Source organism: Octodon degus, unplaced genomic scaffold (assembly GCF_000260255.1).
Source record: "Octodon degus isolate 3935 unplaced genomic scaffold, OctDeg1.0 scaffold00090, whole genome shotgun sequence".
NCBI classification, from domain to species: domain Eukaryota; kingdom Metazoa; phylum Chordata; class Mammalia; order Rodentia; family Octodontidae; genus Octodon; species Octodon degus.
The window spans coordinates 4210876-4226540 of NW_004524666.1; the positions used below are offsets into that span (position 1 = coordinate 4210876).

The 15665-nt window shown below is 42.0% G+C and overlaps 1 protein-coding gene across 5 annotated transcripts in view; it reads right to left on the reverse strand.

Annotated features, from left to right (window-relative positions):
- Positions 1 to 240: 240 nt before the first annotated feature.
- The window catches only part of Popdc3 (popeye domain containing 3), a 22941-nt gene continuing 7516 nt past the window's right edge, over positions 241 to 15665 (reverse strand). For 3 of the 5 annotated variants that reach the window (XM_004637456.3, XM_023722357.1, XM_023722358.1), the window contains 3 exons: positions 5557 to 6280; positions 3957 to 4065; positions 241 to 1066 (listed from right to left, as the gene is read on the reverse strand). In XM_004637456.3, the coding sequence (XP_004637513.2) occupies positions 797 to 1066; positions 3957 to 4065; positions 5557 to 6041 (864 nt within the window). In that variant the 5' untranslated portion in view covers positions 6042 to 6280 and the 3' untranslated portion in view covers positions 241 to 796. Of the gene's footprint in view, positions 1067 to 3956; positions 4066 to 5556; positions 6281 to 7761; positions 7840 to 15665 lie in introns of all 5 variants that reach the window. The other 2 variants (XM_023722355.1, XM_023722356.1) reach the window with 1 other exon arrangement.

Sequence of the window (15665 nt, forward strand, 5' to 3'; positions counted from 1 at the left end):
CACTACATAGATGGGACTCGTAGTGATCCCCCTGTTTACAGCCTCCCAAGAGCTGGGATTTCAGGCATGTGCCATCATGCCCAGCCTCAATTGCTATCTCAGCGCGCCCTGGGGATGGGGCTGGCACAGCAGGCCCGGGGATTGAACACGCAACCCCTGAGCCTAATGTCACTTTTTAAATGCTATTATAAACTTTAAGCTTAGAACTTACTACCAAGGAAACAGTCTTCAAGATTAGCATATTGCGTCTTGTATTTATTCTACATTTTAGTCATACCAAACAACTTTCACGTGTAAAAATAAATACTTGCAGCATACCAGTCATACATTTTGACTTCCTCAAGAGGTTATAGCAAAAAATTGAGTTCTAGAAATGCTTACGTAGACCCTAGCAATCCAGTCGCATGCTGAGTACACTTCCAGCCTGCCTCCTGAGGAGTAATGCCAAGTCCGCCACGCAGGACGAGACATTTGAGAAGATCCGAGCAAGCAAATATCTGAGGACGAGCGACTCCATACTCCTGGTCCTGATGTAGCAAAGCTACTGATGCTCATTTTCTCACCCCTTTCTCCCAATTGTAACACTAAGCGATACAGAAAAAATTGGTAAAATTTATTCACAAAGCAGCAGTTGAGATGAATAAAACATCTGGCATTGGCATCTTGCCTCTTGAGTTTGATTTATAAAAATATCAGTGAGCTTCATCTTCTGTATTTTGCTATGTCTTTGGGGGGAATGATTTAGAGTCTTTTTACAATGGTAATAAAACTTAAGCTTTTGACGTCATTTATTACACTATTGCCTAGAATTCCTAAACGGTTCAGTGAGGGGTGACCTGGGCACTTCTGGACTTGACATATGATAATAATTGGGCAACCGAATGTCATAGTGGTATCTTTTCCCGATATATACCCTGTCATTCAAGGCATAGAGTTTGTCTGCAATATCACTGCCAATTAAAACCGAAAACAGGCGGGAGATGTAACGGTGCTGAGCAAAGAGCAAATACAATTTCTTTCTCCTCCAGGACACGTATCGGCAATCAGTTTCTGCTGTGAGGGTTACCTGAAAAACATGAGGCCGCACGTAAACACAGATTAGGAAGCAAGAAACCCAATCCCTTTTTTTCTGCTCCAAAGTTGAAATGAGTTTCATTTTCTGCCTGTTTTAGCTTTAAAAATCCCACTGAAGGTCTCGGGAGATAGCTCAGCGGTCTAAGAGCCTGCCTGGCAAATGCAAGGACCCAGGTTCGATTCCCGGTACTGAATGCCTTGCCATCCCAGAAACCAGGCGTGGTGGCATGCACCGGTAATCTCGGCACCGGGGGTGCCAAAACGGAGGATCACTATGAGTCTGAACTGCAGAGTGAGATGCTGCATTAAATAAATAAGGGTTAAAAGAAATATCCTACTGAACTGCAATAGATTGTGAAACAAAAAATGACACCATTTATTACTGTATATGTAACTTGTATAATACATATAAAATGACTTGACTTTACTACTTCACTACATAATCTATCATTATCATGATGTGGAGGTTCCCAGTGAGCCTCCCCTCCTACTGCCCACACAGGCAGCTTACTGGACTGTGAACCCTCACTTGGTTTCTTTCTTTTCCCTTTTCTTTCTTTCTTTCTTTCTTTCTTTCTTTCTTTCTTTCTTTCTTTCTTTTTTTTCTTTCTTTCTTTCATGTATTTTGGTACAGGGTCTACAGGGTCTTGCTACATAGATCAGACTTGTAGTGATTCTCCTGTTTTCAGTCTCCCAAGCACTGGGATTACAGGTGTGCACCACCACATCCAGGCATGGGGGCAGGGCCTGCAGGGCACTCCAAGGATCGAATCCCTGTTCCTGCGCTCTGCCTAAGTAGGCGCTTTAGCCCACTGAGCTATCTGGCTGGTCCTCTCTTCTGTTTCATATCAAACCTCCCAACCATTGCCTCCTGGGATCCAATAAGCTATTTGCACTCCACAAAAGAAATAATTATCATATCATGGTGTTGCACCTAGCTCCGGCTTACTTGTTTTTCTGCTTGAGTACTTGATGTTAAAAACATCAGATAAAGTTGGCTAATACTAGAAAAGTATATACAAGTCAGTTCTGAGATTGTGAACATGTAGTCTTACTTTCAGTTTCTGTAGTGCAAAAAAGTAATTTATATGTCTATTTTTCATATGTATATGAATTTGTATTTGTAAATGTACATATATGTATAAATCACAGAAAAACAGTATAGCATGCTAAATAGAACCTACTGAAATGATTATCTTTCAAAACTACTAGATATAACAGCACAGTAATAATATAAGCTTAGCATTCTATTGCTAGAAAATAGAGCTGGGAGTGGTGGTGCACACCTGTAATCTCAGCACTCAGAAGGCTGAGGCAGGAGGATCGCTTCCAGTTCAAGGCCACCCTGGACTACACAGTGAGTTCAAGGCCAGCCTGAACTTCATAGTAAGATCCTGTCTCAAAAAGAAGGGGAAAAAAGAAAAGAGAGAAGAGGAGAGGAGAGGAGGGGAGGGGAGCGGAGGGGAGAGGAGGGGAGAGGAGAAGAGAGGAGAGGAGAGAAGTACACCAGTATATTAAGTTTAAAAATCATGCATTTTGTAATAAAGGCAGGACTGGGGATATAGCTCAGCACCACAGTGCCTGCCTGGAAAGCATAAGGTCCTGAGTTTGATGCTTGGTATAAAAAAAAGTGCACTCTGGTATTTTCTAAACTTCCATATCAGCAGTGTTTGATGTATAGTCAAATGTCAGTGATTGTATTTTAATTCCAATATACAGTTACACAGAAGAGAACTTAATAATATTTACCACAATCCCTTTTCTCATTTAAGAGGCATGTTTGAAAATATGGTGAAATTTAATTTTTTATTTATTTTATTTTAGGGAAGGTTCTACAGGGTGTTCAGGGTCTCACTATTAGATCAGACTCATAATGATTCCTGTTTACAGCCTCCCAAGAGCTGGGATTACAGGTGCACACAACCATGCCCAGTGGTGTCTCAGCAGCCCCCAGGGGCGGGGCCAGCACAGCAGGCCCAGGGATCAAACCCTGGCCCCTGTGCCTGCCTGCAGGCACTTTAATCCGCTGAGCTATTTGGCCCACCCATGAAATTTAAATTTTAAGATAAATTTTACTTTAGTACATAGTGAGATATAGGGGTCTAGATTCAGCCTACTTCGTGTAAAATTGAAAGGAAGATCTGTTAATTTCAACTTAATCTGAATTAGAAATAAAAGCTTTGCTGCAAAATTATTTACCACTCTAGTTGCATTGTCCGTGTTTCCTTGATCCCTAAATTTATTGAAAATGTTTACCTCTTATGATCATTTATTTTGACTTTGGAGAACAGCCCGCAGTAGTGAGAGTATTTTCAGGGAAATTAGTGGCAATGGGTCTTTTAATGTAATGGATTTAAAAAATTTATCTATTTATTATTTTAAAAAATGTATTTAGTTATGGCGTCTCACTACGTAGCTCGAACTTGTGGTGATCCCCCTGCTTTCAGCCTCCCCAGCACTGGGATTACAGGCATGCACCACCACAATGGGACTCTGTGGCCAGCACCGCCCGCCCTGGGAGCAGAGCTGGCGCAGCATGTGGTGCCAGGATTGAACCCTGGTCGCTGTGCTCCTACGCTTGCCTAAGCAGGCACTTGGTTAATCTGCTGATCTATCTTACTGGCCCCATTTTTAACATTTAATCATTCCCTGCATAGTTTGATCACAGCACATATACTTGTTTTCCTCACTGCAGAGTCTAAGAAATGGCATTAATCAGCAGGAGTCAAACAGAATTTGCCAGTTAGGTGTGTTTCTAAGTACACCCCAAATTTAAATATAAAATAGTTTTCTGTTATTTGCTGTTGTGTTTGTTTGTCGGCTTAAACACCACTTATCTGCTTGGAGGAAGAGCACTGCTGGGTGGCCTTGGTATTCCTTACCTGAAAAATGCCTTCTTCTGTGGGCCTCAGCGAATCCCACTCAGGAGAATCCAGAAACTGAAAGGGGAAAATGTAGTGCAAAAATTCACCGTCGACCGTCACTCTGATCCTGTCAAAATACAAGAGCATCTCTTGTGAAAGGAAGAGAGAATACACAGCAGTATGGGGACATGGGAAGGGACATGTGGCTCAGATCTCTAATGACTGTTGTATCCTTTAAAATTCTGAAGGGAAACATATTAAATTCATATATAAGTCAGTGACCAGTATCCTATGACATTCATGTACTGATGTTCTTTACTGATAAATCTGGACTACTCAGTGAAACGCACTAGAAAATTCAAATTGGACATTCATAGTATGTGTCCACTTACATGTGCATATTATACTTCTATCAAAGTTTCTATACAGTCAAAAATTTGTGTGTGTGTGTGTGTGTGTGTGTGTGTGTGTGTGCAGGGTCTCACTACACAGCCCACTCGCATAGTGATCCTCCTGATTTCTGCCTCCCATGTGCTGGGGTTACAGGCAAGCGCCACCGCGCCCGGGCTCCATCGCTGGCTCAGCATGCCCAGGGGCAGGGCCAGCGCGGCATGCAGAGCCAAGGATTGAACCCTGCCCCCTGTGCTTACCTAAGCAAGCGCTTAGTTGGCTGAGCTATACCGCCGGCCCTTCAGTCAAAATTTTTAGGAGAACATTTAAGAGCATACAGGAGATCTGCAATGCAAACTAAGTTTTACTTTTTAAAAAGCACGAACATACTGTTTCCTCCTCCAAAGCTTCCCTATATATTCTTGAGGTTCTCCTTCCTACTTCTAATAAATGGACAAATGCTAAAACTAACTAAATAAGTTTGATAACTATAAAAGTGAAAGTTCTCTACTACAAGAATGCCCTATCAAAAGTCTATTTAAAATAGTTTGCCTACCAGCATATGTATACTTTTATTTGAAGCCACTGTCACACTTTTCTTGCCTTTCAGTGAGAAGCTATCATATCTGGATAAATTCATAATTTAGTCTTAAAGTTCCTTTTTTATATAAGTAGTTGTAATTTTATTTTTTAATCATTTGTTTTTAAATTTTTTTATTAATTTTATTGAGAAACAAATAGAAATGAAACAGTTTTAAAACAGGTTAGCAGGACAGTTACAATAATTAATACATTGCATACTGTTGTCTTCATAGTGGTTATTCATAGTACAAGATGCAGACATGATATCCTGTCCAAACACTACTGGTATAAATCTTTCTTCTCATTGGATTAAGAGAAAGTAGCTGTATATCTATCCTATTTTATATCTATAGATACAAAATGGTCCTTTATTTATATTCCACCTCATTTACTTTCTAAGACAAAAAAGGCTTGAGATTGCACATTTATGTGTCCATTTATGTGTGAACAGTATGCTTCTATAAAAGTATTACTTTCTGCTTTAAGTAAATAATTCTACAAACTCTACATCCATGACATCTGTCTCAAAGACTTTCCCAAGGGTGCAGAATGCCACCCAGGATTGTGTTCTACTTAAATGGGTGACTAGCCAAGAAACATAAAGAATTAATATAGAGGAAAGACATGCAAGCACCGGGGTACAGACCTTCCTGAGACAAGCAGAGAGAGTCTATCGATGGAGGTTTTCCCCTGCATGGCATAACAGTGCTCCTTTTCCAGAGTCACCACTTCAGAGCTCAAAGCAATCGTTCTGAAGACAGGCATAGAGGTCCCCAGGGGCTGGAAAAGGGAGCTGTACAGCACCTGGAATTCTCGGGCAAAAGTTATGCTACGAACCTGATAGGCAATATGAACGAACTGCATAAAGCAGATGACAAACAGTACAAAATTCCAGGAAAATATGTCAGCAGCACAGATATCTACCCAAGCCCACACCGCAGAGCAGAGAAAACCCAGCCCCAGCAAACTGAAGACATAAAGGAGCCCAAAGAATCCACTGCCGCCCATGAAACCGACTACAAATAGAATACTAGCAAGATGGTAGATGGCCCCTTCCGCCTCTGGCTTCCAGGTTGTGCAGACTGGGTGCTCTTCCAGGAGGTTCTTCCATAAGCTTGAATTCTTTTCCATGGCTGTACTACCGTGTTCCGTTCTCAAATGACTTTAGATGCTACTGAAGCAAGTAATTAAGGCTTTTGCCTTAATTATCGTTTACTCTGTCTTCGTTATCATTTTGCTCTGTCTTCGCAAAACCAGAGGGAGCAAAGGTTTGGTGGGCACGGGTCTTGAAAAACTAAGAATCCCATGCTAGCTTCAAGTTCATTCATCCAGGCTCCTGATTTAGACCTAGTCCACAAATATTCTATTTCCTGTGTAAGAGACAAAAAAGGGTAAGTGATATAATTAAACCAAAAGAATAAAGAAGGACTGTATTTAATGAATCAACAGCATTACTTATGCAAACTGACCCCCTGTTTTCTATGGAGTTAGAATATTTTAAGTACAAGTGCTGCTGAGCATTAATTAAATTTCTGTCCTAGCAAAGCGTTTTTATTAGAATCAGTTAGCTACCTATTATTCAGGGTGGATGAGTGCTCTATAATCAGTTGGCCTCTACGGCCATGTGCAATGTCCCAGACTCACTTGACAAAATGACTAAAACTTCAGCTTCCCGAGCTATTCCCACATACACTTGATCAGAATCACCCAGTGCAGGGCCAAGGTGTTTGAATTTTGAACCAGTTCCTCATAAAATCGGACGGATAAATTCATGGTCCTCCATGGTCTACCCATGTAAGGGTAACTAGCGGAGGCCGTGTCTCTACTCTTCACACAGGAAGCACTCACGGATCACAGAGACCAAGTAATTTATACGACAGCACCCAGCGGTGAGTCACAGAGCAGAATTCTGCGCTTGGCGTTCATGTGCTGCCCCTGAACATGAAAAGTGTTTATAATTAGACAGTAAAAGAATCTCTATTAAGGGGGCTGGTGAGATGGCTCAGTGGTCTAAAGCACCTACTTAGAACAAGCTTAGCAAAGCACAGGGACCACGGTTCAATCCCCCAGCACCACATGCCAGCCTGCCCCACCCCCTGGTGGGCTGAGCTGGCCACACACACACACACACACACACACACACACACAAATTTAAAAAAAAAATCTCTATTAAGTATTAAGTCAATAAACATAAGAAACACACAAGAGTCAGATTTCAGGGACACATAATATACTAGGAAAATATCTAATAGATTTAAATTACTTTAAAAATAAATTGAAGGGCCTGCCGTGCTGGCTCCACCCCTGGGGCGCGCTAAAATGGCAATTGAGACTAGGCGTGGTAACGCACACCTGTAATCCCAGCTCTTGGGAGGCTGTAAACAAGCAGATCACTATGAGTCCGATCTAGTAGTGAGACTCTGGACACCCTGTAGACCCTTCCCTAAAATACAATAAATAAATAAATGAATTGAATATAATTTTGCAGCATGAGTGGTCATCTTGGGTTAAAGGTTGAATCCATATAACTAAACACTAACTCTCTGGTTACTTATTTACTTATCCCATGGTCAGCAATGCTAGTGACTCTGTTCCTGTGTGCATGTGTTCTCTATCCTTTCATCTATATGATAAAAGTGCTCATATGTGATCCGAGTTAGGAGGGGATCAGTGACAATGACAGAGATGTGGGACATATGTATCATGGACCACCAGCTCTCCTAAGAGTGAATGGTTCCACTATGAAGGATTCATTACATTTATTTTTAAAAAACATAACAACCTTCAAAAGCCTTGAACTTCTGTACTATATTTAGTGTTTTATTTTTGAAATAGATTATTTCCAGCACACCTGTTAATGAAGTATTGGATATCACTGATCTTCTCCCACAGAAGCAAAACAGTACACACAGAGGTGAAAACAACTTGGCTAGAATGAAAAGAGACCAGTGTAATCACTCCCTGAACTAGAAATGGAAATAAAGACACTGCTGACCCTGAAGTTTCTGGAGGTTTTTCTTGGTTAATGATTCTTTTTCCCAGTGAATGATGACTCTAAGAACATTCCCAGGATAATCAAGATGAAAGAAAAAGGAGGAAAGAAAGAGAGGAGAGAAAAATTACTTAGGCCTACAACTTAGAGTTATATTGATATTTGTACATGTTTTCAAATACATTTCAAATATTATGCATATCCCTACTTTTTCTCTTCCCCACCCCATCTGTGAGATAGTGAGACTCAAGGCAGACTGGTATCCTGAACATGTTTCCTCTTATAAACAAAATACAAAATTCTATACTATCAGATTGTCACAACAAAAAGTTTTTAAAAATGCAACAAAGTAAGAACTATGAAATGCCAATCTGCAAATGTCAGTCTCCCTGCTGTTTTTCTTTTAAAACTAGGGTCTTTTAAAATCAATCAGTTCTGCAGGAAACTGAACATAGCCAATATTCAAAAGAATTGCTAGTAGAGCTCTGAACTTTGGTCTGAACTGACTTAAAAATTTATAATCCTCAATTAAATGTTAAAATGAAATTAACAGGGAAAAGCCATGTAAAACATTTGTGGTTAATTCAGAAGGGAACTTACGGAAATCTTGGCCTACAAATCTTAACCAGGGGACATATTGGGGTCCATACATTCCTGAAGTGTGATCCAGCAGGATGTAAGAGGAAGCGTGCTTCCGGCCCAACCCTTCACAGTCTACTTCTGACTCATTAAGCCACTACCAAGCCATCTTTCTATCCTTACCACTGTATTGCTCAAGTGTGCTGACTTGCCCTGATTAAATTACTCCACACCCAGCCTTTCTGCACTTGGTGTATTTTTATTCCATCACCAAAACAAATGTACTTTATTAGCAGAGGGAGAACTGACAGGGGCAGCTGATGAGCAGGAGCAGCCCTGTAGTAACTGCCAGCAGCTCTGTCTGAATGCTGAACATGATTCATCGACCAACTGCCAGCCTTGAAGGCCCTGGAGGCCTTCAGTCACGTTTGTGTGTAAATAAATGCTGAAATGCCAAAGGGGAACAATGGATCTCTTTCCATAGCAATAAAGTTGATCTTCCCTGCAAAAGAAGTTAGCACAATGAGCCACAAATGATGGAGACAAGATTCAGTGCAAAATTGAAACAAGCATTTCGAGATCATGCTCACTTTTTTCTTTTTAAACTGTAAGCCTGTGAGTTATAAAGGAAAAGAAAATGTAAAACAAGATACCAAGCTGTTCAATGAAAAGCAATAGAAATCTGGTAGCAAATTGATGAGTAGCTCAGAAACTGCACTTAGCTGCTCAGAACTCTTACATTTATTATCTCACTGTGTCAGGCTCATCGCCCGCAGGGTGGGAATCTAAATCATCATGCCCCGCTTACAAATAAGAAGAGCAGCATGCAGAGGGTGAAGTCCCCGGATTGAGGTAAACGAGTAATGGGATATAAGTCATATCCAGCCAGTGGAAGCTCTAGATCCCTCTGCCCAGCCTCAGCCCTTGCCAGCAGCAGGCCTGGCTGCCTCTCAGGGCCGTGAATCAGGATGTATGAATGTGCTGGGAAACCAAAGTAGGACATTACTCCAGGACTGGTTTACCAGGAAAATAAAAATCTTACCAGTGGTTATTTAAGGCTTGCTATGCCTCCTTGTACTGCTCAATACATAATGCCTAGAATACTGCTTAGAGACACAGCCAGCCACTCAGGAGATGATTTGCTATATTACTGTTTAATGCTGACAGATTTCTCTCTTGGAAGCTGAAATTCTAAAGGGCAGTAGGGGCAAAGACAAAGGCTTTTGTGTGTCTGACCCCTGGCACCCCATGAACATTGACTGAGTGAATGCACAGGGACAGGAGAGCAGTATCTATCTTCTCCATTCGCCCCACCTCCCACATACGAGACACTAACATCTTTTGTCTCTTAGGGGCATGGAAGTGGGGAGAATCCTACTTCCAAGATATTTTACCACATGTACACTGAGAATTTTGGGGTGTCATTTTCTCAGACTGTCTGGAAAAACCCTAAATTCACAAGGGAATCTTTGTGTCTGCTTACAACCTTGAGCTTCTTAAGAGCTGTTTAATTACTGCTTTGATTAAAAACAACAACTTTGGTAGCCACTGGTATTGAGTTAGCTTTGGTTGCCAGGCAACCTACCAGCTCGAAAGTCCATCAATATTCTATTCATTAATTAGAATCAGATCTCAACTTCAGTATGTGTTCCATATGCTAAATCCTCATCTTCTTAAGTTGTTTTTCTACTTATCCTCAAGGTGGTCTATTTACTCAACAAGTACATGTCAGACATTTAAAAAGTTATTTCATTTAACAGCTCCATGAAGATGGTACTATAACTTGCATTTTATAGATGAGAAAGTTGAAAATTCAGAGAAAGTAAAAAAGTTGTGTAAGGTCACTCTGCTTATAATAGAATGAAGAGTCCATCCACGTAAAATACAGGAACTATCGCATATTCTATCCACTTGACAGGGTGCTAGAAGGATCAAGAGAGACAATTTTTTGAAAATGATATAAAGGCTTTGAAAATTTTAAAATAATACAGAACTAGCATCACTACTACTGTACTTGTTGCTTGAATGTTACAGAGCTGGACCAGTAGGACAGTATATAAAAATTCTTATCACAAATAATTACAACTGAAGACAGACATGCAGATGAACATTTTGGTTGCTATCAATCTTTAAATTATGAGCTCTAAATTTACTCAGTCTTGCCAGGTGAGCTCTATGCTATTGTCCCTTGTCTATCCTACATTCAGACCTCCTAGTGGTGGCAGATATAGACCAACAACCAGCCCACCTGCCTTCACTTTCCTTTTTTTTTTTTTTTGTGGAACCAGGGATTGAACTCGGGCCCTTGTACTTGCCAGGGAAGGACTTATTCCACTGAGCCATCTCCCCGGCCCTGCCTTCACTTTCTAGACGGCAGAGAGTCATTCTTTAGAAGCCAACAGTGAGTTTCAGCCATAAATGAGTGCCTCTAGTGGTTCTCCTCAGATGTCCTTAAGTCACTTCACATCAGAATTAACTTGGTCCTTCTAAGGAAGCCAGACTACTTGGGGCTGGACCTGGAAGATCCCTGTGGAAGAAGCCCCGAGTTGACTCTCCTGCACACTGAGCTTTGCGAGTCACTATTTTACGTTGTTCATGAATGGTCTCTGATTGCCCCTGCTTAGCTGTTGGCCTCAGCTCTGCCCACTCTTAGCTGGCCCTGGTCCACACTGATTGCTCTGTGTGGTACTTCCAGTTGTCTGCTGGTAGAGGAATGTGGTGTTAGCTCCCCTCTCTGTCCGATGGGCTAGATAATTTGCATTCCTGCCTGCAAGGAGGGTCCCTGTCTTAACTGTGCCCCTCAATGGCTGGCTGACTATAACTCTCCTAGACCTGGTCTCTCACTGGTAAATGAAAGAAGACAATTGACCTGTAAATTAACACATCTAGGGCCAGCCAGATAGCTCAGGGGATTAAAGCTCCTGCATAGGCAGATACAGGGCCTGGGGGTTAGATCCCCAGCCTGCTGTGCCGACCCCGTCCCCCAGGGCATGCTGAGATGGCAAATGAAACTGGGTGTGGTGGCACATGCCTATAATCCCAGTGCTTGGGAGGCTGAAAACAGAAGGATCACTATAAGTCTGATCTGTGTTGTGAGACCCTATACTAAATATGTAAATAAATAAATAAAATAACACATCTTTATCAGAGTAGAGATATTCTTACCAACATGGGTCAAACTACAGAGCCAGGTAAGGAAGCTGACTGCAGGTTTTGACACCAGGTTAGTGACTAAAACTGGATTTAGAGACTTACTTAATTGGTCTATTTTATGTCTCAAGGGCTGACCTTTGGTTCCCTCACAAACGTCCCAGGGATTCTGATGTGCAAGTAGAGTTAAAAATTATTAATGAGGGGCTCAGGGGATAGCTCAGCAGTCTATGTGCCTGCCTGGCAAGTGGAAGGACCCAGGTTCGAACCCCAGTACTGTGCTGGCCCCATGCCAAGGTGGCCACCAAAACCAGGGTGGTGGCATAGGCCTACAGTCCCAGTGCTGGAGGGGATGGGTCGGTGGGATGCAACAAGAGGATCACTATGAGTCCAAGCTGCATAGTGAGACCCTGTACCAAATAAATAAAAGATTAAAAAAAGAAAAAAGAATTAAGAATGAGGGCTGAGGAAGCAGCTCAGTGGTAGAATGCATGCCCCGCATGTGTTTGATTCCCAGTACCACAAAAACAAAGCAAAAAACTCTGAAAAAAAGAAAGAAAAAATGAACTAAGAGATGGGGGAGGGACGAAAGAAATATTCTGCTGAGTTCAGAATCTGGATGTTATCCTTATTTTTAAGGATTTGGAAAAGCACATTTTCCCCTTGTGTACTTGGAACTTGAATGGCTCCCAAATGCCCATGACTTAAAGGCTTAGCCCCAGCTGGGTGCTCCTGGGAAGTCCAGGACTGCTGATCTCTGGGGCCCGGCCCCTTTCTTTCCCGCACTGTCACTTGGAGGGAATCTGGCTCCTGAGCTCTTCTCCAGGACACAGTGTCCACCAAGGGGCCAGAGCAACACTTGTGACCCAACACCTCCCAAACTGAGCGCAAGTATCCGCCTTTCCGAGACGCTCTGTGGCAGGTCTGTGTTACAGTAATGAAAGCTGGCGAGTGCGTGTGTGTGTGTGTGTGTGTGTGTGTGTGTGTGTGCATGTGCATCACTTCCCTTCCTCACCTCCTCGTTCCAAAGGGGCTTGCGTTTTACAGCCATGCTGCAGAAGGTAGGCTGACAGACACCTAGACTTGGAGTCACTGGCTTTTGTTATCTGACATCATAATTTGTTTTTCTGAGTTGTGATACACATTATTGGTTATTTTTTGATACTGGCAATTAAACCCCCGGCCTTCACACTAAACTACATCTCCACATTTCCAGTTCCTTTCTTTTCTTTCTTTCTTTCTTTCTTTCTTTCTTTCTTTCTTTCTTTCTTTCTTTTTTTTTTTTTTTTTTTTTTGTATTTAGTACAGGATCTACAGGGTCTCACTATGTAGATCAGACTTGTAGTGATTCTCCTGTTTACTGCCTCCCAAGTGCTTGGGATTACAGGCATGTGCCACCCCGTCCAGTCTCAATCACTGTCTCAGCGTGCCCTGGGGGTGGGGCCAGCATGGCAGGATAGGGATCGAACCCCTGGCCCCTGTGTCTGCCTAAGCAGGTGCTTTAATCTGCTAAGCTATTTTGCCAGCCCTCCAGTTCTTTTTTTTTATTTTAAAATTTTCCAAATTTTGAGTGTTTCACTAAGATGGTAAGTCACCTGAGATGGATTCAAGTTTGTATCTCTCCTGCCTCTGCCTCCAGAGTGCTGGGATTACAGGTGAACACCCTTTTGCTCAATTTATTCAACAAAGAAAACATACAAACATATATCCATACATATTTGAAATGTTTCTCTTGTACAACAGAGCTAGAGTGGGTCTTTAATTGATGTTCACTAACTGATAAAATAAGGCTTAGGTATTTGTGTATGTATGTATGTATGTATGTATGTATGTATGTATTTGGTACAGGGTCTCACTATACAGTTCAGACCTGTAGTGATCCTCCTGTTTTCTGCCTCCCCAGCACTGGGATTACAGGTGTGTGCCACCACACCTGGTTTCAGTGCCCCCATGGGCAGGGCCAGCATGGCATATGGTGCCAGGGATTGAACCCTGGTCCCTGTGCTTACTAAAGCAGGCACTTAGTCTGCTGAGCTATCTCACCAGCTCTAGGCTTAGATTTTTAAAGCCCAGTGATTGGAACATAATTTTGGTGCAAGCAGGTTAATGTATCAAGAAGCCCAAGTGAAGTATGATCAATGCATGAATCAAACTTTAAGTGTTAGATTAACAACAACAACAACAACAACAACAAAAACCAATATGTTACACTGGAAGGAAGAAATGAAAGGATCTACTGAGACAGAGGAACAGTGAAGGGATGAAGTTATTTTGGACATTATACAAGATCTGGAAATGAGGAAAGAAATCAGAGCAAACGAGAATTCAGGCTTAGTCATGTTTAATCAGAAGTTCCTGGCCTAGCTCTCACAGAAGAAGAGATAAGATAGAAAGGGAAATCCCAGACACACACACACACACACACACACACACACACACACACACACACCCCACTGCTGAATAAAACCTGAGTTTTGCAAGATTTTCCAGAAACTGAGTATAGGGAGAAATGAGAGATGAAGCTAAAGGCCTCTGAGGAGAGGCTTCAGACTAACCTTCAGAGCTGCGTGGTCCAACGTGTAACCGTGAGCCACATGTGCTGCCCACTACCCCAAAGTGGCTGGTCTGTATGGAGAGGAGTTGTTCACAATGAACTTCAACGGCAGTACAGAAATAAAGGACATTTCATGAATCATTTTTATGTTGATTACATATGGTGATAGTGGCTAAGTAAAACCCATATTAAATAAACTATTTTCACCTGCTCTTATTTTTTTAAACAAACTGTTGCCAGTGGAAAATTTAAAATTATATATGTGGCTGGTATTTTTAATCTGTTGGACAATGCTGGTTTAGAACCTCCAAGTAGCAGTGGAAATGCAAAGACTTGGCATGATGTTATATAAATCTGTATAATGCATACAAAATATGTATAGTGCAGAAATGAATAAATATAGAAGAATTATCCAAGATTGTAAAGAGTTTATATACATGTAGATGAATATTGGCTCCAATATTCATATGCCACAGTCAGTCAGGTTTTACCAAAGACATAGATGTCACCATTTGGCTTCTGCCTACGGGGTGGCCAGCTCCTTAGAGCTCTTGGCGCCTTCACCCTGCTAAGGAAAACACACTTCTTCCTTCTACCTTAGGAGACTTTTACTTTCCTGAGCAATTGATCTAATTTTCCCATATCATCTTCTGATGATATATTATTGGATAGATTGGAAATCCCAAGCAGTCTCATAATTTTTACACAGGAAATTGTCTTGTATACTTCTGGGTTTCAGAGGGTCCAGCGTTTGTTTTCGTATGCTTTCATGTGGTGTCCTGAGAGTCTTCAATTGTGCCATTAGTCCTGTAGGCTAGAGTATGCCTTTGACTCTCCTTATCCTTCAAGTTTGAAGTCTCCTTGAGATGTTTAGAAAACTATGTTGGACTTTTCTGATTCTCCTGTCTTGGTGGAAGTCACATTTGATTATTTGTAACCGTGACTCATCTCTTACTTTACCATACACTGCAGCAGGCAGAATTCTAAGATGGCCTTCAACCCCCTCCCAACACCCTCGGCTATAGTTCCCTCTCCTTGAGAGTGGGCACAACCTGTGAATAGGAGAGGATGCTTCCTTAATGAGGTAATGACATATGGCAAACTGTGGACCAGTCTTTCCTGTGATTATGTTAAATCATGTTGGACTTTGCCACAGGATGAAGAGGGGCTGGGGGTCAGGCATGCGCTGCCATAGGCCAGGCAAACACCCACTCAGGGTGTGTTGTGCCTAGGGGTTCCTAAGGACAAGACCAGAAGGCAGCTGCTAGGAGCAGCAAGAAATCCCTAATCAACAAGGTAACTTGCAAGATACCTCAGCCCTCAGTCCTGTCTCTAACAGGAACTGAATTTTTCCAGTCACCTGAGAGTCTGGAAGAGAACCCCAAACTCCAAAGGGGAAGTGGAGTGTCTGCACCTATCTGAAGGCTTGTGAGGCCTCAGGGCAGTAGATCCAGCTCAACAGTTCTTTCTTCCTGACCCA